At 44.7% G+C, this 26,971-nt stretch overlaps 1 protein-coding gene across 2 annotated transcripts in view; it reads right to left on the bottom strand.

Moving 5' to 3' along the window:
- svep1 (sushi, von Willebrand factor type A, EGF and pentraxin domain containing 1) overlaps positions 1–26,971 on the bottom strand; it is a 75,139-nt gene that overhangs the window by 21,349 nt on the left and 26,819 nt on the right. For both annotated transcript variants that reach the window (XM_068728342.1, XM_068728343.1), the window contains exons 4-19: positions 15,069–15,227; positions 13,808–13,987; positions 11,339–11,518; positions 9,345–9,539; positions 7,066–7,184; positions 6,620–6,749; positions 5,403–5,510; positions 3,045–3,176; positions 2,429–2,620; positions 2,214–2,335; positions 1,990–2,095; positions 1,673–1,876; positions 1,296–1,529; positions 1,026–1,187; positions 653–814; positions 93–254 (exon numbers count right to left, since the gene is read on the bottom strand). In XM_068728342.1, coding sequence (XP_068584443.1) covers positions 93–254; positions 653–814; positions 1,026–1,187; positions 1,296–1,529; positions 1,673–1,876; positions 1,990–2,095; positions 2,214–2,335; positions 2,429–2,620; positions 3,045–3,176; positions 5,403–5,510; positions 6,620–6,749; positions 7,066–7,184; positions 9,345–9,539; positions 11,339–11,518; positions 13,808–13,987; positions 15,069–15,227 — 2,547 coding nt within the window. The remainder of the gene's footprint in view (positions 1–92; positions 255–652; positions 815–1,025; positions 1,188–1,295; positions 1,530–1,672; positions 1,877–1,989; positions 2,096–2,213; positions 2,336–2,428; positions 2,621–3,044; positions 3,177–5,402; positions 5,511–6,619; positions 6,750–7,065; positions 7,185–9,344; positions 9,540–11,338; positions 11,519–13,807; positions 13,988–15,068; positions 15,228–26,971) is intronic.

The raw sequence follows: 26,971 nt of genomic DNA, 5'->3' as shown, positions 1-26,971 counted from the left end.
AATACAAAAAACAAAGCTCTTCTAAATTCTCCCAGACAAGAACAGAGGTACATGTGTGAGTCTAACTTTGTTTGCTTTGTCTGGTCACTTACTGGAGCAGTCCTGTATGGTGTTTGCACCGGTAATGGTGGTGGTTCCATAGAAGGGACAGGAGAGGCAGTAGGAGCGGCCGTGTTCAGGCTGGTAGTAATCGCTGGGACACGGGTAGCAGGGAACCAGACCGGTACGGGAGAAATGGCCAGCTGAGCAGGGAACTGCAGGAGAAGAGACCAGAGAAGATCAGAATAGAGGAGCACCAGAAGAAGAACCAAACGAAGTGGAGGAATATATAACGGAGCAGAATCACCCAAAAATGTTCACAAAAAGTAGGTTGATTTAGATTTTGGTTGACATTTTAAACTCAGGTAGCAAAGATATTCACAGTTTCCAGATTCATCATCCAACTTTAAAGAGTAATCATAATACATTTCCAGGCCTTTCTGATATAATTGCACATGAATGGCAAATACTAACAGACACATCTTTGTGTAAAGGCTGGAAGTATTTGTTTTTGTTACCTAGCAGCGTAGAATGATCAAGGCTTTTCAAATTCAAAACAGGCAAGTTGATAGGACATTAAGGGCGTGCACTCCACAGTGTCACACTGTATCACCTCCACACTCCATCTCGTCCACTGCTCCTCTGGTGACAGTCGAGGTTTCGTCGGGACAGACGAGACACTCCCTGGCGCCAAAACCAGACTGGAAGTGACCCAGCGGGCATGACTCACAGATCTCCAACCCATTCAGAGAGTTACTACCAGGCTTACACTGCCCTGCAAACACATGCAAATCACCACAGTGTGAGCAATATTCTGACCCAGAGAGAACATCAAAATCAGTTCTACAATTAACAAACATCTGAGGACATGTATGAAAATCAAGCAATATTTTGTATTGATTTTATCCTGGCTGTGGTGCCAAATGAGCAGGATAGTCAGCAGTTTATATGATCAAAATGTACCAGATGTCACCAAAGCATCTAACCTTTGCACTCGGCGACGCTGCGGGAGTGCAGGTAGGCGGTGGAGGTTCCCTCAGGGCAGGACTTGCACTCCAGCTGACCCTCCTGGTCCTGGAAGGAGCCCAGCCAGCAGCTCTCACACTCGTTATATTCCAGAGAGAAGTATGTCCCCACCGGACATTGGACTGCAACGGCACAATTGGGGATTTAATGGTCGACATAAAACTTTTAACACGGTGTTAGAGTTTCTCTATTCCACAAATTAAAAGGCGATGATTGGCCTTCCCACTCACCGCACATCCTGCCTTTGAGCACTGAGCCCGGCCGGCAGAACAAAGAGGGCTTCTTGCTCTCCAGAGATTTGGGATCAGAGACAATCATCTCCGAGGACACGTGGAAGCTGGACAGCGGCTGCTTGGCCAGCGTTCGCTTCAGGCGATTGGTCAGTTGCTCCAGGGTCCGCAGGAGTCTCTTCTGATTGGCCACCTCTATTGAGTCGTTCCTCGACAGGGGCAGAGGGATGCTTGCTGGGAGAATGGACAAAGTTTAAAAGGACTGATAACGAACATATAACATATATAATAGATATAGAACACAGACCATAACATATACATATATTCTCAGCACTGCAAAAGGTCAACGAACACACAGGAAATCACATTTAACATACCTGTGATGTTGAAAAAGATCTGGATCTTTTGGTCTCTGGTGGGACCTGTGATCTTTCGGTGCCTCTTGGTGCGGTGGTGGGGTTGCACGCTGCCGTCTTGCTGCTGCCTGGCGAGCTGCCGGGTGCCCGGTGCGAAGCCTGACTCAAAGTAGGCGTAGTCCTGGGCGCCCTGAGGACCCCAGCTGTTGCTCCAACCCCCCGGAGCTGATAGACATGAGACGGGGGAGAGGGAGAAATAACAAGCGGATAAGATGCTTCCATTACAATATAGGCGGGATGTTTAGTGAGGGTGTATTTTGTGTGCGTGTAAATCCTACCGATTGAAAATCCGTTATCGTAGTCGTAGTTGTACTCTAGACAGTGACCCTGTGACATCACCTCCAGCTTGCAGGTGACATCACCGCTGCTACAAATGTTGGGGAGCTGTTGAGAAAGAAAGCATCATGTATCAGACAGTTGAATTTACAGCAGATCCGTGTGTGTGCGTGCGTGCGTGCGTGCGTGCGTGCGTGTGTGTGTGTGTGTGTTACTACATCCTCACCATGCTTCCCAGTTTGGTGTTGAACTCCCCAGTGAAGGACTTGATCAGGTCCACATCGTCACAGCGAGACGCTTTAAACAGCATCTCAAAGGGTTTGAGCCCGTTGTTTGCAATACGGTTCACTGGGAGAGACAGAAAAGGAATTTGCACATGTAACGCATGACAGTAGGTCACAACATATTTAAAAGATGACACAGTACGTGTGCTACGCTCACCTGAGCAGTCGGGTCGGTCTGGAGAGTAGGGCGGCTCCCACACGCCGTTGTAGGCGCAGAAGTAGCTGTGCACTGCGTCCTGAGTGAAGCTGTAGCCGTCTTTGCAGTGAAGAGTGCAGTTGACGCCCTCCTCTTCTTCAGAGCAGATGAACTCGCCGTTCACTGGGACGTACGGCTGCTCACAGGTCGTCCCTGGGCAGACACACATACAGTGTAGAATACCTCACGTTGGAGCACAATATTTGATAATATCACTATAAACTATAAGACGATTCTACACTGAAATGATCTAATACGGCCCTTTAAATACATTGTTTGAGACGTCATAATTTTACAGTCTTTCATTACTTGCACTACTGTCTAGTCTCAGGTTTTGATGATGATATCTTTCTTATATTCATGCGTTTACAACAGTTATCCTCAAGGAGCAACATTTTTCTCCTTCTTTACAGATGCTCAAAAAAGCAAAACAAAACAGAATGTACTGTCGAGGAACGCAGCACATTTGGGATACACAGTTTGAACATACTGAATAAAAATGTGAGTTAAAAATTACACAAAAACACATTTATACAGCAATAACAGTAAATTAAAAAGCCATGTGTCAGTTCTGTACCTTGCACAGTGATGGTGAGGTTGCAGGTCCGGCTGTTTCCTGCAGCATCAGTAGCTGTGTACTGGACCAGAGTCTCTCCTACTGGGAACACAGAGCCTGGAGTATGGCTACTGGTCACAGTGAGGCGACCACCTGACAGAGACACACAAGTGTTGGTTATAGACATACACACTGTACAACAACATCATCATCATAATATAAGTGATACAAAGTGCAACACTAGACATCCATGTTCAATTATATGGATGTCCAAGAGTACTTAAATCATTCCCAAGATGAAATATGAACAACCTAGAAGATCAGCACATCTTAGTAACTTTTCTTAAAACATAATTTTCCAACTTCAGAATCTTTTCTCGAGTCCAAAGTGTTTCTCCAGTTATCCTGCAGAGGGCAGTCTTGACCTCCCCCTTTTTTTTCCAGGACTAAATGAGTCACTGCTGGTAAAAAGTTATGTTAAACAATGATACGTTGACATGGGAATGGTGTGTCTGGGCATCACACTCTTGGGATTGGTGACGGAAAACTGCTATAGTCTGTCTGGCTTAAAAAGAAAACGGAATGTGAAGAGAGTGATGCACAGAGCCTTGGGAGAGGCGGCGGTGATGAGGAGTGTATGAGTGTGTGTGTGTGTGTGTGTGTGTGTGTGTGTGTGTGTGTGTGTGTGTGTGTGTGTGTTTGCATGTGTGAAAATGCCGAAGGCCGACACTAAGCCTGAAAACAAAAAAGAAAAACTGGGAAAACATCTGGACTGCAAGTGTGAGAGACACGGACAAGAACATAAATGGGAAAAATGGGAAAGATGACTGATTGACCTTTTGTTTCACTCCAACTCCATTCAGGGCCGACACACGTCTGGCCTGCTGGAGTCTGGTGTCTCCCCTTATAAATAGCCTGTGTGTGTGTGTGTGTAAGTGTGTTAATGTGTGTGTCTATGGAGTCACAACCATATATATATAGCGCTGGCATCAGGGTGTGGGCCTGGAAAAACAAAACACTGACGTCGTAGCAGCGCTGGGCTGACGTCGTGCGGCCCGAAGCAGCCGCAGCAGCAGCCTGTTATTACGGTGTGTGTGTGTGTGTGTGTGTGTGTGTGTGTGTGTGTGTGTGTGCGCGCGAGTGTGTGAGACGAGTGCGTGGTCGATGGGGGTGCACCTCTGCAGACAGGTAGGCAATGAGCACACTGGGCGAAGTTTGAGGATTGTGTGTGCGTTCATACCTGCACACACAAACACATATCTGAGCTGTGTTAGTGTAATTCGTGTGTGTGTGTGTGTGTGTGTGTGTGTGTGTGTGTGTGTGTGTGTGTGTGGAGACAGAGCCAGGGAATTACACGGGTCTGGCTGTGGGCTGGTACCCTGGAGAAGTCTGGTTTGTTGTCTGTCACCACCATGGCTGTTTGGGTGCAGCGAGAGCGCCAGGAGAAAGTCAGCCTGCTCTTAGATATTTAGTCTATTTGGCAGAGTGGCATTGATGCACTTCTTTACAGCAGGATCCGTCTGAATTGCTTTGCATCAACGTAGTGAACCCAGCAGGGTGAAAAGAGAGACTAACGGGTTCCATATTAAATCCTCACACACAGTCCAGTGTGAACCTCCTGACCTCTTGAACTGCTCTCGAACAAGAAAAAAGAGCACTTTCTCACTGTGCACTGGAATAAAGAGATCGCTCCGTGGTCTAGAGTCATTATTTGGAGATAGAGATAAAAGAATCACTAAGAGGACGTCATGTTAATGTTTTAACACTTGAACCTGAATTCCTGCCCACGTCTTCATCAAATCAAATAGAATGAATAAAGTACATTTGCTGTTAATACTTCTGTACTTTCACGTAAATCATCTTGAATGCTTAGGAAAGAAAAAAAGATTTAATAAGTAATAAGTAAAAAAAGGCTTAACCTCCGTATGAGTCAAATACTGCGTGTGCTCACATGACTTCACAGACGGTGTGAAAAATGGATGGAAAGAGTGCAAATTCTCTCCGAAGAGCGAAAACACCTGCTTCTCTCTGCTGCCTCCGTCTGTTTTAACATTAACGACATTAACAGACGCTGCGACAACTTCATCTGTCCACTGGTCCACTTCTATCTCTATCTCTCTTCACAGACACAGAAATGAGGCATTCATGCACACAATTGCAATCCATCCTCTCACCATTAGACCATATGTCTCTCAACATGAATCACACACACAGACACTCGCAAAGCCCTCTCCTGATCCCCTTTTTCCAGTCACCGAACGGAAAAGATCCTGTATAACCAATCATCAGTGGAGGAAGAGGGTGGAGCCGAGTGGAACAGAGGAGCAAGAGAATAAACCGTCTCCGGCGCTGCCGTCTGAGAACGGCGACCAGACATACCTGAGTTGTCGGAAAACTGTGGCACCTCCCAAACGGCCGCCGTCTCCGTGTCTGTGGCCTGGACAGTGGGCGGCGACCTGCACCTGTCAATCACCGGGGGCTCCGTATCTAGAGAGCGATACAAGGTTGTTAACTGTGGGTGTAATGACCAGTTGGAGAACACACACACAATAAAAACAACACATTTGTGAACATGAAACTTATCTTAACAATTCATAAACACAGAATATCTCCTAAGACTGTAATAGATTACAGCCGCATTAGAGGAACACATCGTGATGTGACTGTTTCTACACAGCAGTGCAGAGTGTCAGAGGGCACTAGTTAAACACATGTCTCTAATAAAAAACCACAGCGTTCCACCACCATAATAACATATGGAAATGTTCACGGCTACCATGCTCGAGGTTTTTCCCTCTGACTGTTGTGATTATCGAGCGGTTGACACGGGACTCCCCCGTTTCTCCCTCTCAGCGTTAACCCCGCTTGGCACCTGCCGGAGGCGGACGTACTCCCCTTACCGGTGAGCGCGTCAATTAAATCACAGTTTTACACTGAATGGCAGAAATAAGCTGCAGCACAGAGGCAGGCGGGTGGAGAGGCTCAAACATCACAAAGGTGAGTGTCCAATGCTCTTACCTCTGGTGCTGCATACTGTATATAGATTGGTACGAGTTGCCTAGTTTCTGAAGATATCGTCCCGAGAGATGTCTGCCATCTTTTTGAATTATTGTGCGACTAGATTTCGCTTGGCTTGTGGTGCTCAATACGTCCCCAAAAGACGCAATAAAAAAAACAACTCGACAGCAATGTCTCTTTACAGAGATCATCATCCACAGATCTTGTTAGCGGTTTCATGAACAAACTATTTGCTTTCAACCATTGTTGAAATGTATTTAAACGCTTAAATTACAATTTGTCAGCACTGCCATGGACAAATACATGTTACATCAATCATATGAAACATATTGTATACAGAGCAGCACAGCTGTGTGTACTCGCGCCAGCACAAGAGAAAACAATAGATGGAAAGCCAAAAGAGCTTATGGCACTGTTTTTAGGGAGACGCCTCGCCTCAGTCAGATGAGATGCCTTGATGTCTTTAAAGACATCGACTTTAAAGACACTATGGGCAGAATATTTATGTGGGAATAGCTTCTAAGTTGTTGACGCAGACATTGTTTGCATCGATGCGGTCTCCTGAGGGATGAACCCACCGACGACAGTGACTGTGAAGGAGCAGTTGGCCTGGTTCCCCGAGCGGTCGGTCCCAATGTAGGTGATGGTTTCCTCCCCAATGGGCAACAGCTGGGGTGGATTGTACACTGGCTTCACCTGCACCACCACCTGAAGGAAGGAGAGCCGGTAACAATATAGAAAGAACTGACTCAAAAATGAACGTAAAGAGTTGTGTAATGATGTCTAGCCTTGTTCCATCCCCCCCCCCACCTTTAATCATCACATAACCCATCAGATTTATCTTGGGACCCTTTAGGATGCATGGGCCTAAATCCACGAGTCAATTTGCTGAGAAGTGTTTCCTGGCTAATAAAAAAAGATTCATATTCTGAAATAATCGGTCAAATGATCAATGATTTTCTGAACATGAACATACGGTACAGTTGCACCCTACTACTGTACGCCGTTTAGTAAAGTATCCGACCTCTTCTTTAGAGTTGTCGGTGGCAGTCGGGACGTTCCAGCTGACGTTGGCGGTGCCGCGTCGCTCATCCGTCTCTGCGACGATGTTGCCGGGACACCGGATCCCTGGTGGTTCAGCGTCTGAGGAGACGCGGAGAGAGAGAAAACTGTGCGTTTCAGAGAAAGCATGAGAATCTGGTCACTGCAAATGCTTCATCCGAGTCCAGCTAATTTTATTACATACAGTCAGATTTAAATAGCGCAGATGTTCACTCCGTACACACTGACCTCAGCCTGCTCCTTGTTATCACTGAGGAAGAGGATGTGTGATGTCATCTGACCTCTTTAAATCGCAGTACACACTCGTTATTGTTTTTTACTGAATCAAACACAGAGTGCACCTCTGTCATTGTTCCAACGAGACCGAATACCACCGACGTTACATTTACTCTGTATGTGTGACTGTCCCTTAACTCTGTTCATCAGCTCAACATCAGGCCACAGCGGTAAACAACAGAGGTCAATGGAGACAGAAGTGATGATGCTATATGTTATTGTAAAAACAGTTGGTGCTCGTGAAAGAAGGAAGCTCCATCCTGGATGCATTACACGTTTTGGACTTGATAATCAGTAAAACATAATATTCAAATGTTTGTTGATAAATCCATCAAGAAGAAGCTGCAGCCTCCTTTACCTCTGGAGCTTATTAACCCAGCAGAGTCCCGTTAAGCAACCGTTTAAGTGATGCACACATTTAGAATGTATCACTATCGAGCAACATATTGACAGCGCATAATGAAGATGCTTGGCTGTAACTGTACCATGTGTGGTTTTTAAATAAATGAAAGTAGCGCAAAAACACAGCTTTTGTAAACAATTCTCATGCTAAATGTTGATCCACTGAATTCACTGCCAGGTACAGTAAACAGCAACGGGACGGAGTCATTTGCGAGGTTCCTAACAAGCAGGAGAAGTCTGCCTCTGATTACTTCTCACTTTTTTTAACGTTATGATTGATTTGCCGTCGATCAAAGCTCAGAACCGCTCTTTTCTTCAGCGCTCCCCGATCGTGCTGACGTCACATTGATCTCGGATGAAATAGCTCCTTCCTTTTTTTTTTCTTTTTTTTTTTTGCTCATTCTCAAAAGCTGCATGTTGTAACAAAGTGAAGCCAGAAGAGTTTAGTTCAACTCAGTTCAAGCCTGCAGTAAATGAGCAAAGCCTCCGAGAGTTGAATCTCCCATCGATCGACAGCGGTCATGCCTGATGCGTTGTGTAAGAGACTTGCTCCCATCTGGACCTGATGACCCATCCACTTAGGCATCCATCTCTGCTAAACACGAACACACTTAGGTCCAATCGGCTCCATTCATCTTCATAACAAGGGGGAGGAGCTTTTCACTTTGGGTGTCATCGGCATGAAGTGAGAGGCGAAAGAAGCCAGAAGCTTTACAAAGAGCACTTTCAACTCTGTAATAACTTTCTATTTCTTGATCTCCTCAAAGTGTGCCGCCTCCACTGCAGCAGCACTCCATCTTCCTATCTCATCTAGATTTTCTCTTTCACGTCTTCCTTTCACTCCCCTTCCTCAGAGAAACTCATCTTCTCTCCACCACCCCATTATAAAACACCTCCAGATGACTCATCCTCCCCTCCTCTCCATTCGTTTTCATCTTTATGGCACCTCTTCCTCCCCTTAACGACAGCAGTTCCTTCATTAGCAAAACTTTCTCCGTGAGGAAATGAGGGGATCGAAGGACAGCGCTGCCCCTGCGCCACCTGTTTCACCTGCAAGGCATCTGGAGGGCTGCAGTCCATTACGACGATCTCCAGCCCCCGTCGGAGCGGAGGAGGAGAGTCACGAGAGCTCGGACATGGTATGGTTCGAGTTAGCGACCCGAGGCCCGCTTCAAAAACGGGGCTAGCGCCATTCCCACCATTCACAAAGCGGAGAAAAATACAGACGGGGGGAACAGAGAATGGAAAAAAATGTATCCCTCCAAGTTTCCTGCTGTTTTCTTCTTATAACTGCCTCTCTAGCCACGTATTCTGCATCTTTCTTTTTCACTCTTAACAACACATCTGTCCTGCAAACAAGTGTCATTCAGTGAAGTTAACTGTAAGAGTTAATGAACTTACATAAAAACTACCAAATACAACTGTAACTATTACGTTATTCTAACCAAATGTTGAACTATTGCTTTGAATATAGCCTAACCTAAACTCCAATATATCTGACACACACACACACACACACACACACACACACACACACACACACACACACACACAGTACGTTACCTATACAGACGGCTTTATAGACATTGGCGGTCCAGTTTCCAGAGCTCATGCACACCGCCTTCCTGTTTCCCTGGAGACTGTAACCTTGACGACAGGTGAGGAGGCAAGCGGAGCCCGGAGACACCGTCCTCTTCCCGCAGGCAGGGGGCGACAGCAAGATGTTCTTCAGAGTCACGATGGGGGGACACCGCACCTCTGGGGAGAAAGCGGGAGAAACCAAAGAGATCAATCTGATGTCTGATGTCGTTTATTTTGTCCCTGAAGAAATATGTGCAGAACAGTAGTCAGAGTTGAGCTTGATTTTATGACTCTTTTTATTTATTGTTCACTATCAAAAGGAGCTGGTGAACTTTCGTGCATGACTGTAATCTGGCTTTCTGCAGGAAAAAAACTAATCTATGGAGTATCAGAAGATATGGCCCGTCTGAGCATAAAAGAACAAGCAAATAAACCTTTTCCAGGATCACGAGCGTGCTTCCTGTGGTTTTACCCGAATGTGATAAAAATCGGACTTTCAGCTGGCTCAACTATAAATGCCAACTATAAAGCTATTTCCAGGGCTTGTGTATCAGAAAGTGGCTCAAAAACAACAAACATTTGGTCGGGAATCAACCGAAGAAAGCACGAACCACAGGACTCGTACACTGGAGGCCTTTTGTGTATTTTTGGGATGTAGGCCAGTTAGGCTTTCACTTGATGATGGATGGATCTTATTCTCTCTCTCTCTGACTCCTGTTTCATTGGCTTTAGCTGTAGGAGCTATAACGGGGGAAAACTCACTGAGAGGGAGATTCAACATGGGAGATTTCAATCAGAGCAAAAAATATCTCTGCCTCCTCTCAGGGAAGCCGAGCAGATCCCGTTTCAGCGAAGCGCAAACAAACACTGAAGCAGCCACAGAGCCCTCTTAGCTGTGCTAGAGAGGTAACGACGGTGAAACAAACAGGCTGCAACTCAGTCGGAGCACGGGGGGGGGGGGGGGGGGGGGGGGGGGGGGGGGGGGGGGGGGGGGCTGGTAGTTATCAATACACGGAGAGAGTTTCCCGGAAGCAGACCGGTCGGCGTTTTTAAATAGTGCAGCTAGCTGGTTGGTTGGAAGTGAGTCAGCGCGGGCCGGAGCACTGAGACCGGAGGTTTGTGGCTAAACACTCTCACACTGTCCCTTTTTTGTGTGTTGTGTGCCTGACCTGGGTGCTCCTGCGGTGGGCATGAGTGTGTGCAACTATTTTGACTTAACTATCGGTTTCTGAAGTGTGTGGGTAATTTTGTGTGCCCTGCGTCTAAGCAGTGACTGTAGCTTTCGCTGTGAGAAAGCAGATGCATCTTTCCTCTGGATGATGTAGAGAGGGCTCCGTGTGCAAATACGGACCATATGTTTAACCGCCGTGCATGTGTGAGTGTATGTTCTCATGCGTGTTTACATGTGTGTGTAACACCACATGTTTATATATATATATATATTTATATATATATATATGTTTTCTCAGCCGGATGGGAATCACAGATAACATGAGTTTACAGTTAAATACACTGCAGGCTTTGAGAAAGACGTCCTGCTACAGAAATCTATTGTGTGCTTATGTGAACGCAGGTCTGAACAACTTATCATAGAAAATAAGGTCAATTTAAGAGCAAAATAAAGAAATCAAATTCAACTCTGAACTTATAGATTTCGACCAGGATGTTTGCCAAAAAGGCTACATGTACATTAAATACATATTTCAATAACCTGCTGTAAAATCACCATTGAAGAACTTATAACCAAACTGTGATTGTTGCACAAAACAGATGTCTCTCTTGCTATGCCTCAATTAAGATGCAACTATGCTTTGTTTCCTCTTCAACTTCCTAAGTCTCGACTGGCTGCTCTGCCTTCTTTTTGAGTTTCTTTTACGTTGGCAGATGTCGGCGAGAATGAAAGATTAAAAAGGAAGAAGCGCCATCAGACGAAACACACAGGGTGAGATAGAGGTTTGGAGGTGATGCAGGCTTACCCACACACCGAGGTTGGGATCCGCTCCACTGGGAGTTGGCCTGGCAGGTGAGTCTGGGGTCTCCCTCCAGCCTGTAGCCTCGCTCACAGCCCACCTGACACTCCGCCCTGTGGGAGGCGACGCCATCGCTGCACCGCAGGAAGCCATGCTGGGGCCGAGCGAGGGGCGAGCAGGAGCGCACTGCCGGTTGAAAAGAAAGAAATAAAACATCCAAAATATATTTCACTGGATTCCATGTCATGAGTTGTTTTATTTGTTTTTAGCTCCTTTTATTAATTTTTTGAAAACTGTGACAGAGAAGGAAAATCTCAGCAGGCAGCGATTAAAAACTATTTTAAATAAATAATGTTGATGGTTTGTTTTTGCCGTTTAGAGACCTATAAAAATGTCAATCAGTAAAAATAATTGACAGTGAAAAGTATATTTCAATCTGCACTACCACCACCTGTATGCTCCCTCAAAATGAACTGTGTATTTGTATGCTAAATATGAGGTGTAAAGTACAAACACGTACTGTATATAAATCACAAGAGGAGCAGAAAGCAGTAAATCAACAGCAGGAATGTACAGCACCATTATCATCATCATCATCATCATCATCGTCTACAACTTGGGACCTATCATTTAACCCAAAACGTGAAAGTCCCTCTGAAATAAAAGTCGAAAAGTCCTCATGTGTGCCTGCTGTGAGTTATGCTGAGGTCTAGAAAAAGGGTGTGTAGTGTGTTATTCCTCATCACCACCCAAAGACAGACAGGCGGGTTCAGAGGAGACCCCCTCCCTCAGGGCTCAACTAGCTGGGAGGTCCGAGAGTATGTGGCGAAGGCTAGACTTAGTGTAACACATACAAGCAGACATATGCACACACACTCAGAAAATATATACCCAAAGCCACTACTATAAATCTCCAACACACACCCATACACACATATTCAGTGTCTTGGTATTTCTATGAGTCACACTGTTGCCGTCTTTGGGTAAAAACTTTAATTTTCCTCATTATCTCTTCACGTCTCCAACTCCCTTTTTTCCTTTCCTTTCCCCTTTCTTGAACTCTCTTTGCTTCCTTCTGCACTATACCGTCTGTCTTTTCCTTTCCTTGTATCCTTTTGGTCTGTTTTCCCTGAACTCACTCTCGCTTTCTAACCGATTCCTCCCCACCTCCCTTCCTTCTGACATCTGGCCTGGCAGAGAGCAGTAGTCTCCCAGTAAATGTTGATTCCTTGTTCAGTCTAAACACATGTGATCTCGATGCACGGCAAGACATCTTTACACGCCGCCACACACAGACTCCCTGGAGCTTGTAGGAGACTCGCAACGAGTTAGCACAGCCACAACCCTTTATCTTGATATGTCAATTTAATGCTGTGTAAATGTTTGTGAAGGTCCACAGAGATCAGAGGGGAGGCGGCAGGCTGTGAGGACCTTGATGAGCTTAATGAGGACTCATATGAGACGTGTGGTGCTGAGGAACCTGCTGGGATCCATCGGACAAGCTCGTCTGTTTGAGTGTCATCACTGCATATCCAGGAGGATTACATTGTACGGTGCTGTGACTGCATCACATTGCAAGACAATACAAGGTCTTCAATACCGAAAAATCTAAAAGCTTAAAAAGCTTGTCACTTGAGAAATTTATGCATTTTGCATCTTTCGTTTAGCAAACAAACCACCAACATGAGGTCGTGATTTCAGTTAAAACTACTAGCCGATTAATTGATTCGTTAATCATCAGACAATTTGTTGGTAGCAGTTTTGATAATCAATTAATCACTTTTTTATAGTAGGCAGCTTTCTGAAAAAGGGCAATAAAAAGGGCAGAATTTGAAAATACAGCCCTCATTCTACAGCTCTCTTCTCTCCGTCTTAAGCCCCTCCCACCTGTCAAGAATGGGCATATGCACACGTCATCCCTATCATGATTGAGATTCTGATGCTAAACTACTAGCAACATTTTCTCTCCATTTCTGAAACACTTTGTCGACACACTTTATGTTCATTAGTCTGTCATCTTTTCGTGGGGTTGCTGTGCAGTGTAGGCATGTTGTTGCTGCCAGTGTTGCAATAGAAACTTTTCCTGCAGGATTTTCTACCACTGAATCAGGCTTTCAGCGTCTGAAGGGATGTGCACACACATCTGCATTTGTAGAACAGCCAATAGAAACAGCCGCTCTCCGAAATGACCTGCGATTGGGCAAAGTCTTTCTTTTCTAAAGCCAGAAATCGGAGCCAAGAGGAGGCGCAGAGGTCTCGTTCTCTCTCAGACCACTTCAATTACAATATGCTGAAAGATTATAACGGCCAATAACGGCAAAAATAAACTGCCTACCCAAGCATAAAGTCTTTCTTCCAGTAAAAAAAACAAAAAGTCTCTGGTTCCAGCTTCTCAAATAACAAATATATCTTTCTTTTTTCCATCTGGGATCATTTTCATGTTATCATCGTGCATCAGGCCGGCTTCCTGCTTACCTCTGCAGCTGGCAGGTGTCCCTGACCAGATGCCATCAGCCTGGCACAGTCTGATGCTGGTTCCCTGGAGTTCATAATCCGGTTGGCATCGCACACCACATGCCGCATCGAAGTGGTTGTTGCATACATTTTGGACGAAAAAGCCATTTTCTGGAGGAGACAGTGCTGGACAATATACCACTGGAGGAAGAAGAAGAAGAAGAAGAAGAAGAAGAAGAAGATAAACATTTTGTGAAATCCTGAAGTTCATATTGTAGCTAACACACACACACACACACACACACACACACACACACACACACACACACACACACACACACACACACACACACACACACACACACACACACACACACACACACACACACACACACACAGAAAGTCTGCTGGTGGGAAAAACTGACACAGTGGAAATTCCTAACAAAAAGGATAACAAAGTATGAAAGCAAAAAATTACAGGTTGTCAAACATCACCTCCCCAATCGACACAAAGGGAGGAAGAGAAAACAAAACGCCGTCCAAGAAAGAGATGATTAATGAACGTTGTTGTGTTCAGATGAACTGCTGTGAGGAAATCGCTGGCTCATTCTTCAAGGACTGAGAAAACCACTGAAATTACTGGAAGCAGATTCACAACACACACAGCGCGCTCCGATAATAACCTCATACTTCTGTGGAATACCGTGTTTCCATTCCAGTTGATTCATCGACATGCATCACTACATTTTCACTATCCTTAGCGGCCACAGTGTCTCCCATATCGCTATTTTATGAAACATTCACGTGTCAAACCTGATATACAAACTCATAATTCACACTATGAAGATATTCCTCATTGGTTACATTGTCTAAGTTATGCTTAAAGCTGCATTATGGTTCCTAGGAGTCCTTAAAGGGCCATAAAACATGCTCCACCCACACAGGACGTGGAAACCTGTCGGTTTAAGTATAACTAATAATGCGATGCCTTTTTCCTTGACTTTCCTCTTGATGAACAGTGGACTTGGCATTCAGCTGTTAAGAATTATTAAGGCTCAGACTAACTGTCAGATGGAAAACATTTAATGTTTAAAATAAAAGACGGAAAAGCTTTTATGAACAGGATGCACGTCGAATCACTGATTTGTTTTTATAAAGCTCACCGTATAAAACGTCAAAAGCGATTTTCTGCTACAAAAAGGCACACGAGTGTCGGGATTGAGACCCATCAGGCTAAATCAAATAGAGCTGACAGCGCAGTTAAAAGATTAGTGACTCTCACCCTGGCAGGTCATGCCTATTGGCCGATAGCCCGGCCTGCAGACGCAGTCACCGAGGGAGGTGCTGCCAGGCTGAGAGGTGTGCTGCGAGTCGGGGCATGACAGGCAGGTGCTCAGGCCTCCTGGTGTTCCCTCTGGTTTATAGGTGCCTGGTGGACATGCTGGAAGGAGCAGAGGAGAGGGGAAAAACACTGCTGTCAGACAACAATTGCACACTAAAATGTCTGTTATGGACGCCCAAACAAAAAGACACAGCTGGATGGAAAGACGGGATGATGGACATCTATAAAAGCAAAATCACGTTGAAATGAAAAACTGAAAAAAACAGCTTCACAGATTTATGAGGAGACTTTGATCGTACTCAGGCCTGGACATGAAATGGCGGAAAAAGTTGCATAATTGACAAAACGATCTCAAAAAGACAAGTCAGTTCAGCGTCTTAATTATTCCAAGCAGTTTTACTATTTTACAAAGAAATGCGACAATCAGAGAAAGGGTTATGAACATCTAAAAGCAGCTACGCTTCGCCTGTGAGCACACATGGGCTACATTAGGAAACCCTTTTGATCACCTGCACACACACACACACACACACACACACACACACACACACACACACACACACACACACACAGTAATAAAGTGTGTTTCCGATTAGCATCACCTGAGTCCGATCAGAGGACATGCTGCAAAGATGAAGCAGCATGGGTCATATAAAGGTCCTCCAACATTCTTTCATTCGCCATCAATCAACTTCGTCTCAGCGCATCACTTGCGTTGCAGAGGAGTGAGAATGAATGACTGGATCGCTCGCGAGGTCTTATCTGGGTTCAAAGGTTACTTTCACACGGGACTGTTCATGAATGACGGATTAACCGATTAAACCTGCGATCCGCTGAATTATATTCAGTGACGTACTGCGCCTTTAATTCCGATATCGAGCGGTCTCTGATGTTTTTTTTTGATTAACTACTTTGAATTAGCTCCAAAATTCCGATTATGATTATTTGAATTATGTTATTACCAGGGACAACAGCCCTTATCAGCCATTATACGGGTAGATTCACACAAGCAATTTGCGGCGCTGGTAATTCCCATAATTCACTGCGATTACTGGTGCACTTTGCGGGGGAAAAAAAAAAAGCTTTTATCAGTTGCGGCCCGAAGTTAAAGCAATTTTTGCTGTTTTTGTTGCCGCGTATTCAAACCACTTTAAAGTGAAGATTATCCAACAGTACACACACACACACACACACACACACACACACACACACACACACACACACACACACACACACACACACACACATTAGAGCCACTAACTTTGATGACTGCATGTGTTATCTGCATGTACATGAATCACACCAACTGATTTCCCGTCACGTCCACAGTCAGACTTCTCTCAGGAGTTTAACTCACGGGTGAATCATCAATTAATCGTTTGGTCGTCTGGATGTCAGAAGGTAATTATGAAGGTCTGTTGTGGTTTCCCCGGAGCGCCGTGCGGCTTTTTTCCGGTGACTTATTTGATTTTTAAATCGGTAGTCTGAAGCCCAAAGATCCTCGGTTAACACATTTGAGAACCAGTGTGGAGTAATCACTGACATTTTAACATTTATTGAAAAAGGTCTATTTTCTAATAGGCCTTTAATGAACAGCATTTCCCATAAGCCCACAGAGCTTCCTAGGCTCAAAGTTACAGCTGGAGTCGAGGAGTCGCTGCAAACTCACAGATGTCCGAATCAGATCAGATGTCTGTAATAACAAAGGACAGAGAGGAGCAAACGCTAGAAACATTTTTAGACAGCGGAGATTACAGGTAAGGAAATCGAAAAATATGACTTTGGAAGAGTGTTGGTGAGTTTAAGGACATGGGAGACACCGAGATACGATGACGCAATTATCTGTTCCGCCTTTGTAGCTTCATCATTTTTCATTTCTAATCACAGTAGCTGTAGTGGATGCTGATTTGTCTAAAGACATGGAAAGTAAATGCTCGGAACAGGATTCATTTCTTTCATAAGGAGCAATGAGAGACATGTTGAATGAGAGATTACATTAAGTAATATAAGCTGTAACAGCAGAGGCTTCACAGGACTCGACATCATGACTTTGGCTCTCCGTCTGCTGTATAATCTGTAGTTTTACCGGTCCACCTTTCACACAGATGTAAGTATGACATGCGTTTACTGAACATGCATGTATGAGCCATTCATATCAGACTGCTGTTACGGGTTAATCGTCCAATCGATGACTCCAGACTGCACTCAAAGCTTCAGAAACACAACTTCTAAACCATAGAATCATATTGCATGCGGATCAAATAAAGTTGATTCGTTAACAGATTACAGTTGGGCGCTGCACTGTTACTCACGTCACGCTCCATTCAAGCAAATCCAAGTGTTGTTTGCGTCAATTTGAAAAACAAACCCACAGTATCGACTACAGCCGTTTCCAAAATCAGAACCGGCTCCAGAGAAAAAAAAAGGGGAGTTTCAGACAGCTGCTTTCAGACAATTTAATTTGGTGTTGTGCTCTTTAAATGAGGAAATCATCAACGTTCTCAATCCACACCCACACACATCATTTAAACACTTACAATACATTCAAACAAATATGCAGAAAAGGCTTGTATCCACATGGGATATGATCAAAGCCCCTTTGGTGTGAGCAGCAACCAGTTATGAGTTTTACTGCCGTTTCAGAACGTACAAATTATAGCATCACGTCGGTTATATCAATGTCTTTTGGCGTCAGTTCAGAGGTCTCCAGTTTATGACATATAGCTTAAGTAAACTGTGATTTTTAAAAAAAAAAAAACAGGCAGGTTGACTTACACGCCGTCCTGTACGGTAGACGCAACAGAGAATCCATAGTACTAATGTTCTTCACAACTCATTCACTCGCCGCTAAGCCAGAGGCCTCAGGCCAGGTGTGAATTTCCACTGCTGAGCCAATGCCAGCCTGGCCTCTCACCACACGGTCACTCCCTCCCTCCCTCCCTCCCTCCCTCCCTCCCCCTCAGCTGAAACCCGGCAGCAGGTCAGCCAGGAGATGTTAACCAACTATAAAGCAGGCACTGGCTGCTGGCACTAACATGCACCCATAGATCCACATCAAACAGTCACTACCACACACAAACCATGTGGTATACCTGTTCTGGTGCAGACAGTGAGTGCGTGTCCGTCTGCACTTGCAGCCGATGAATTTTCTCCACCCGGCGTCCTTTAAACTCAGAGGAGGCGTCTTACATAAGACGGTCCGACAGCTGAAAGTGTCCCCTCTGTTCAAGTCCTCGGGAATCTGTTTTACAGCTTCGTTTTAAGGTTTACAGGAAGCCTAGTTAGTTTTAATGTGAATAATAATTCACCCAAAGCGCAACAGTGGAAATACCGTAGATATATATCGAAAGAAATATATAAAATTTAAATTCCTGGCAGGTTGCATGTGCTGACGGGTAGAAATGTACACAGATGGATGCGAGGTCACACACATAAACACAAACACACACACCCACACACAGAGTTTAGAAAGACCAGACATGGCTTCTGGCGACGAAGGAGGGAGGGAAGGATGGACAGGAAGGGATAAATGATGAAAGAACGAGCGGCCATGAATCTAAAATAAAAAGGAAAAGCTGGAAGGAGAACGTGGAGAAAACCGGTGGGAATTTCCTTTAAAATGTATCATTGCTCCACGACTGGAGCCAAAAGTCAGACCCCAAACTGAAACTAATTGTGTTTGGACGCGGCGCTGGTCTGAAGTACGCGGCAGCCAATAGGATGGGGTCCATCTCGTTACTCTGCTGCACTGTACCCTTCATTTAGAGAGGAAGTTGACTGTCAGCGGGCCAGATGACCATAAAACAGAAAGAGCCTGCTGTGTCTGGGCTGGTACTAAGCGTACGGAGGGACAGCAGCTGGTCAAAGAGAACTACTGTACGCAGTAACGACCTTCGGAAAGGAAAGAGCCAGCCTCTATGATCAGACGCTATTTATGTAAAAGCTAAAGCAATATTTGAGCAATCCTAACGACTAATAATGAAGTTAAATGATGTTTCACAACATCACCGGCTTTCATACTTTCTGATTCTTCTAACATCCTTTTGAAAACAACACTTTTTAAATTATTTATTTTTAAATCTACAACATCAGAGTGAAATATGACTTTAATAAAAGACGTTATGGGTCGACCAAACAATCATTTTTTGAGAGGAGATTAGATAAACAGAGTTATCAATTTGGATGTCGAATTTTCCAACAAGGAGTCTCCTTCATCATTCTTGAAAAATGACCGACTTTGACTCCCTCAAACCACTGACCTGAAGTCTGCTCTGCCTCCTTTGAAAGGACAAGTTCAGCATTATTGCCTGTTCACGGTAGCCAAAGCTAATATCGGCTAATGTAGTGACTTTACTTGAGGACATTTATCTGACTTTGCGAAGCCACAAAACACTTAATACAACCATTGCCCATATGCAGGAGTACTTTAAGGCCTGCAAACTGATTTTGAAGTGTAAAATCTGGGGAGTTCCTCTTTAAGACATTAACTCAGATAGCATTAAGTTCAAAGCTCTCCTTGGAATTCAAAGACTAACTATCTTAGCTGTCCAGAACATTTGACACACAAAAAAACCCACAAGAATACATTCTTTTAGGATTAAATAGGGAGTCAAAAAGAAAGCGAGCGCAGGCCAGTTCATCTGTTAAAGTCCTTTCTCTTAATATGAAGTAAGTCATTTGAACTGGCAGACACGTCGGGCCCGGGAGCCAAAGTTTACTATCACACGAGAATCTCTCGAGTCTCCGGGGAAAAGGCTGCGTTCGATTAGCCAGGCCTAAAAACAGACCGGGACGAAAACGATGAAAGGAGATCGAAAGAGGGAGAGCGAGAACATCTGCCTCCTCAGCCACAATGACAAACAGAGAGGTTTCATCTGAGAGGGACGTATTCTGCTTAGCCCAACAAAATCCACAAACACACAATCCCTTCAGTACTCGTGCACAGGCTGCTTCCCACATGGCATATTCAACATATACTGTATATATATATATATATTTAGTTCTGATACCTTGCGTCTACTCACTTTTTATGATTCAGTCCAGACAGAAAAATACCAGCTACACAACCGTGTCTTTATCTGATAAACACTCTTCCTTCTAAACAACAGATTAGATTAGATTTAAGGAACATAACCGTCTCTGACACAATGAGCAGCGAACATTACGGACTTCATGTGCGAAGCAGACAGTAAAAGCAACAAATATTTCTGTGGTCCTGTGATATTTGCGACGTCGTGACCCAATTCTGTCCGTCTGTCATCTTTGAAGCCAAAGCGGACCGAAGACGTCCAGCAATATTGCGAATCGGCTGTTAAATCTGGACAGCGGCCCGGCCACTCGTGGTGGAGGGCCCTCTCACACGAGGAACGCTGTTAAGTTGGGCCTTAAATTCCTGGGTATTTCACTGCGAAAACAATGCTCACATGCGAGGAAACTTTCCCCTCTGAACCGAGACTTCCCATTGCCGTTTGAGGTGCATAAATAGACAACTGCAACGGACAATTAAAATGTATAGTCTAGCCCTCAAAAACAAACATACATTCACAAAAAAAAAGAAGGAAGAAACGGGTGCTCAGTTTGAATGATTCAATTCAGACAAACGTTAATTCTGAGCCAGCACATTATATGCATCCCCCCCCCCCCCCCCCCCCCACATCGCCGAGCAGCGGTGACACAATATGAACAAGAGACAATGAGCTGCAAACATAAATTCCCAGCTCTAATTAAACAACTATTCCAGCTATTTATTATGGAAGCCTTCAGCGGCAGATCTCAGACTTTAAACCACACAGCCGGCCGACAGACAGTCGTCACCTGGCTCAGTTTCTGCTCCACTTGGAGATACGTTTTGCCGTCATAGAAGCACAGACTGAATCCAAGAAGTGTCTGCGTTTGCAACGATATGGGTCACATGAATTTTCCAACCTCAATACATGGGTCACCTGTAGCAAAAAAAAAAAAAAGAAGAAGTTTGGGGATCACATCCTCCCAGTGGAATGACAGGATGCTCTAAATCACACTGACGGAGTCTCATTGAAGTCTGGTCTGCTCTCCAGCTGGATTGTGGGGTGAAAAAGGGGGGGGGGGGGGGGGGATGTGGCTGCTGCACAGCTGTCCACCTACACAGCCTCCATCCGGGTGGGGGACGGACGGACGGACGGACCTCGGCGGACTTCCCCATCACAAGAATGTGAAACTCCTCTTTGGAGAGGAAACTGAGGAAGTTCGGTGGCTGTTCCAATCGCTGTTTGCCTGTTTATTATTCCGTCCTATTCCCAAGGGAAAGTGACTCCACCGCAATTGCTGGATACTAATGCTAGCTCTTATGGATTCCCAAGGACAGAGAGAGAGAGAGAGAGAGAGAGAGAGAGAGAGAGAGAGAGAGAGAGAGAGAGAGAGAGAGAGAGAGAGAGAGAGAGAGAGAGAGAGAGAGAGAGAGAGAGACTGTCCTCTCAGCTCGCTTATTACAGACTACGGGAACAACCGGGAGAGGGAAGGCAAACCGCTAAACAACTGTGCAAACACAGGTTGGTCTCCACTCTGGCGTGCGTGATTAGAGACGTCAGTGTGCTGAGAAACGCTGTGATGAAAGACCGTGGTACGATCCCAGCACACTCGGGACTACGTAGCATAACACACGTTTAAGAAAAAGCTTTGTTTTCATTTCTTTTTTTTCGATTGTTATGTCACCGTTCCGCCACATTCCAAAGACGAAGGATACGTTATCAGACGCACATGCACACATACAGTCCACATGCATGTGCAAAAAACACACCACCACATATGCTGATGTACATACATGAACTCTAATCCACTACACACACACACTCCGCAGTTCCCACAGTAGCCTCAGAGTTGGTGTGTCCTTGTGGGATTGTGCGCTCCGGGATGGTTTTTGCTAAACCGATTCATGCACATAAAGTACATACTAATCCAAATGAGAGTCGCAAACAAACTGAAAACAATTGCGGTTCTTGTCCCGTCGTCCTGCCAACTCTCCACACCCAAACATCTTCTCTCACCATGGTCACGCACACACACTATTTCTATGGAAAGACAACAATTTTTTGGAGTTGAAGAAGCCGGACAGGAGCCGACTGGTGGGTCAGAGAGCGAGAGAAAAAGAAAAAGACAGATGCTTCTCTTCCAGAAAGCTGGCAGCTGCCGACTTCCTCCATCCTTAGCCTTGTGACCTTTGACGTAGCGCGTGTCCCTCTTCATCACCTCCCACCGACTGGACAGATTTCAGTCAGCAGCACGAACACACACACACACACACACACACACACACACACACACACACACACACACACACACACACACACACACACACACACACACACACACACACACAGAACGGGAAGATCAGAAAGTGAAAGGAAGTAGGAGGGTGCTGAAAGAGAGCCGAAGAGGGTCGGTGAAAATATCCAGAGATGGATGGGGGTCACAGAAAGGGACAAACATGTTGGATTTGAAGAAGGGCAAAGGCCTTGAAAAAGACACTGGAGAAAAGCACTTACGATGCTAAAGGAGAAAGTCGGTCCACCTTAAATCCCCCAAGGGCACATTTGTCATCTCAAATTATGTGTGAGAGAGAAGTTGGAATATTTTAAGTGCAAAAAGTCAATTTTTTCTATATGTGCACGTTGTCAGTCCTGGGTGATGTTGGTGGCACACAGGATCAGGATTAAAATAAAGCTTTTTAACAAAAAAAAAAAAAAAAAAAAAAAAAAAAAAAGGATTCATTATTGGGTTCTTTTGTTTATGAATACTTTATGCAGTGTTGTATGCAGGACCTGAAGTTATTATACTACTAACATACCGCTAATATAATTAGGAATATTTGCCAAGAGTATCGTCTTGTAAGTTGTGGCAAAAAACAAAACTCGAATATGACGTGGACTAAGAAGTCCGTCATGTGATCCAATGCTAATTGTTTGAGCAATTACATGATTATTTTTGCTTTAGACTTCTTTTTAAGACTACATGCATCAATTCACCAGAATCCTGCAATCCTGCTAAACTACCATATCATAGTTTCACGAATATAAATGGAAATTGCACAAAATATATTTGTGAATGGCAGTTGTGGCGACTGAAAACTAACAACAATTAGATAACTAAATAGATTTTTTTTTTTTTAAAAACAACACATCACTGTTTCATCATAAGTCAAATACTACATGGCTAAATCCTCACACTGGGAATCTGATCAGAACAAACGTAACAAAAAGGTGTTTTTTCTGCTCCACTTACTCCGGCTCTGTAAACGGCTAATTTACATGTGGTGCACCTGGTGACACGGTACAGTAGCTGGAGAGAAGCTCGTAACGATGGAGAGAAGATGGGGGAAGCTGTGAAAGAAGACAGGGGGGTGGCAGTGGAAGGAACAAGGAAAATAAAAGAGAAATTGACAAGAGCGATGGAAAGAAAGAGTGTTAATGACACAGTGAGGCTCTGCTACGCATCACTGCCTGTTTCACGGCTCCTTGTTCTTCATGCTCTCCAGCAGAGAATGGTCCTATTAGGCCCACTTTATAGCCTCTCTGCCTCCTCGCTCCTTCATCTCGCCTCTTATTTTTTTCAACAAACACACACACACACACACACACACACACACACACACACACACACACACAGTGGCCTCGGTTTACAACACGAGCCGTGTCTGCTTTACAACATCCTTGACCTACACACACGGCAGCAGTAGTCATCAATTAAGGCTTTTTACAGACCTATATGTGTCGTTTAATGAGGGGAGGAACGGTGGAGCGGGGCTGAAACATGTGGCGTTGAGGGACTATGGATTTCAACACTGCCTGTACTTTAAGACCGATGTATACAATCTGCTCTCAAGCAAAAAAAAAAAAAACTTCAAACACCGAATGACATGAAAGACTGTCCGAAAACACCTGAGGGCAGCTCACACACTGGGCTCTTATAAAAGTCCTTTCTATGCGTTTTTGGTGAGCTGCCAAATTCCCTTTCAATTGCTGAACTTCCTGTTTCTTAGTTTTTGTATTTCACTTGGTAAAGGATTACTTGGGTTTATTGGAACTTGGGTTTTATTTTATTTTTTTACAACTTTTACCATCACCTCTACCCACGTGTTAGTGTGATTAGTCAGGCAAGCAGTTAAACCTGATTATCTGCCACTGTATTTGGTGGTGAAACCCAAATGTCAGCAATAATCCCTCACTGAGAAAAAAAACAACTGAATTATTAGTTATTCAACAACGCATTTATGAACCCGTCATGAAGGTTTAATTGCATTCCGGTGCCACGAGGCCGAGGAGCTGCAGCCGGTCCCCTTAAGGTGTTCGGCTTTCACAGCTAGTTTTATACAGGATGTGTATATATAAATAATTTGAACCCTTCATTCCTCTGTAATCACATTTTGATGTTTTATTTGTCTGTCTTTTATAAACACAACATAACATCAGACTATTAGATATTACGTTACGGGTTGTAAATCCCTCCGCAGTTATGTTCCATATAAATAATCTTTATTACTCAGCTTGTTAGTGGTAGTATTTCCCTCTCTCTCTGTGTCTGGCACTGAGCCAGGCTGATCTTTGCCCAGTCACTGAAAGCTCTCCATCCATCCACCACAATAGATGCATGGCTCCGGGGTGAGGAATTCCCCCCCCCCCCCCCCCCTCCCTCCCTCCTTCTCCCCCCCTCCTTCCCGTCCTCTTTCCACTCTCTGCTCCCCAAAGAAAAACATAAACTTCCATCCAATCAGCTTAAGCTATTAATGGGGGTTAGGGGAGTCAGGGCGGTGGTGGTACTTGACCCCCCCCCCCCCCCCTTAAAAAAAAAACCTCCTCCGCTTGTCGTCGCAGAATCCCAGGCATTTGCCCCCTGCTCGTAACGAGACCAGAACTGGGCCAGAATTCATGTTGAGCAACTGAAGCTTTTATTTTCGCCACAAAAATGATTGAGAAACGAGGACTTGGACTGACGCAGACGTGCCGTACAGAAGCAGACAGTCTGCTGTGGTTATTGTTGCTGTGGGGATTAGGATTTGTGCAGTTGGCGGAAATAGAGAGTCTTTATACGCGTGTTTATGTAACATGTTGGATGAGTTGGACAAATGCTAGAAATATATTTACTTTTGAAAGCACCGAAGTGCAAATTTTAACGAGTGAGCAAAACAGAAGGCCAGTGTCAAGTATTAGGCCGCTTTCACCCGTCTGCTGGCAGAGGTGCTAATGACATTTTGGTAAACGACAAGGCATCGTAAGAAAAACACTGGCTGAAGTTCATGACATCTGCTGTAAATATTCAGAGTCCCCAGATGTTACATATTAATGGGTTTGACCTCCGGTGCCATCATCAGGCCACATCGCTTCCACAACATATCAAGACTTAACGGGCAGTTTCCCATGACATCTGCTGAACATTATGTAACCAGCAGAAGACTCTTTTGTGCATCAATGCTGACAAGGAGAGCAAAACCATCATTATATTGGTTTTATGTCACAACATGAATTGTTTGCACCATTTAGAATAATCTTAATGAGAATAACCAGCAACAATCGAATCAGATTCGACCACACTTATCGTGTCCAAAATCAATAAAGCTTTAATCCTCACGGCTAAAGAAAGTTGCACATAAACAAGAAATTAAGAGCCAGAGCTACTGAACAGCTGAAACTCTTAATCCACTGCTATGTTTACAAAGGGACAGAAGTCTTATTATAAGAGCGTCTCGCTTTCCTTTCATGGAGAGCAGTTTTCTAAGTGTATGTTTTAGTGTGCGTTAATGTCCAATGATTTAAAGGCCCAATGTTGTAATCTATTATGACTACAGTATGTAGTGTCTGTAGGTGATAGAAACAGGCCTGGCTCAGCGCTGTTGCCAGACATCTGGTACGTGTCAGATCCTTGAATGTGGTCTATTTTAATGGGTCAGAGGTGTGAGCACGCAGAGCACGCCACAAACATGCGGCCGTGCGTTTGTGTCGATCCCTGCGGAGTGTAAACCTGTGCGGAAGCGTGACAGAGGGAGACGAGCTGCAGAGCGTCGAGGACTTAGCCACCGACAAAAAGGCATTTACACTGGAGCCCTCGCTCTGCAAGGGAGGCGGGGCCAGAGAGTGAAAGGAGAGCAAGAAATACAAAACTATTGCAGCATTCCTTCCATTTCAACACTTTTCATCGTCCTTAACATTTAACAAATTCCACCTCGGTTGTTGTCATTTTCATTCTTCCGTTTAATTTCAGTCCAACTCGAGGCTTCCCCTCCCGGGACCGCTCGGTCATTCACATCCAGACCGCAAATATTTACGACGCAGACCCCAGAACGCCTCGTCCTCGCAACGAACACAAGGAAACAGACGGTGCATGTAGTCGGAGGGACGGATGTGTAATACGTTCGGGGTCGACTTGAAGCTCATTGCTGCCACGTGTCTCCTCTAGGGATCAAGAGATCGACCAAATATTGTAAACATTGAGCAATTCTTCCAGCATCAACTCTGACGGGGTGTTTTGTTACACTCCCAGCATCAGAGTCAACAGCTCATATCTTGGTCAAAGTCAAAGACATCCATCAATAGACAAAATACTGTGAATATGTATTCAGTGGAACAGAGTCTACTCTAGACTCTAGACTCTAATGTAAGGGACTTAGGCTCTTTACTATTACTGTAACAGAGGACATTAGCACTGATGGACAAAACAATGAGAATGAAAGTGAATTATTGAACTTGGAAATTGTACATACACAAAAAAAGCTTCACTCACTTGCTACTTTACTGGATCTTTGATTCGCCTCTCACGGTCTCCATCAGTGCTTTGAGTTTTCTCAGTCGGTTGTCACAGAGATGGCTCCTATTGTC

This window comes from Cebidichthys violaceus, unplaced genomic scaffold (genome assembly GCF_023349555.1).
Source record: "Cebidichthys violaceus isolate CVI_PGR_0920_01 unplaced genomic scaffold, fCebVio1.0.p SCAF_41, whole genome shotgun sequence".
NCBI lineage: Eukaryota > Metazoa > Chordata > Actinopteri > Perciformes > Stichaeidae > Cebidichthys > Cebidichthys violaceus.
The sequence above is the reverse complement of the archived record's forward strand: the minus strand, read 5'-3'. Positions and strand labels throughout refer to the sequence as shown.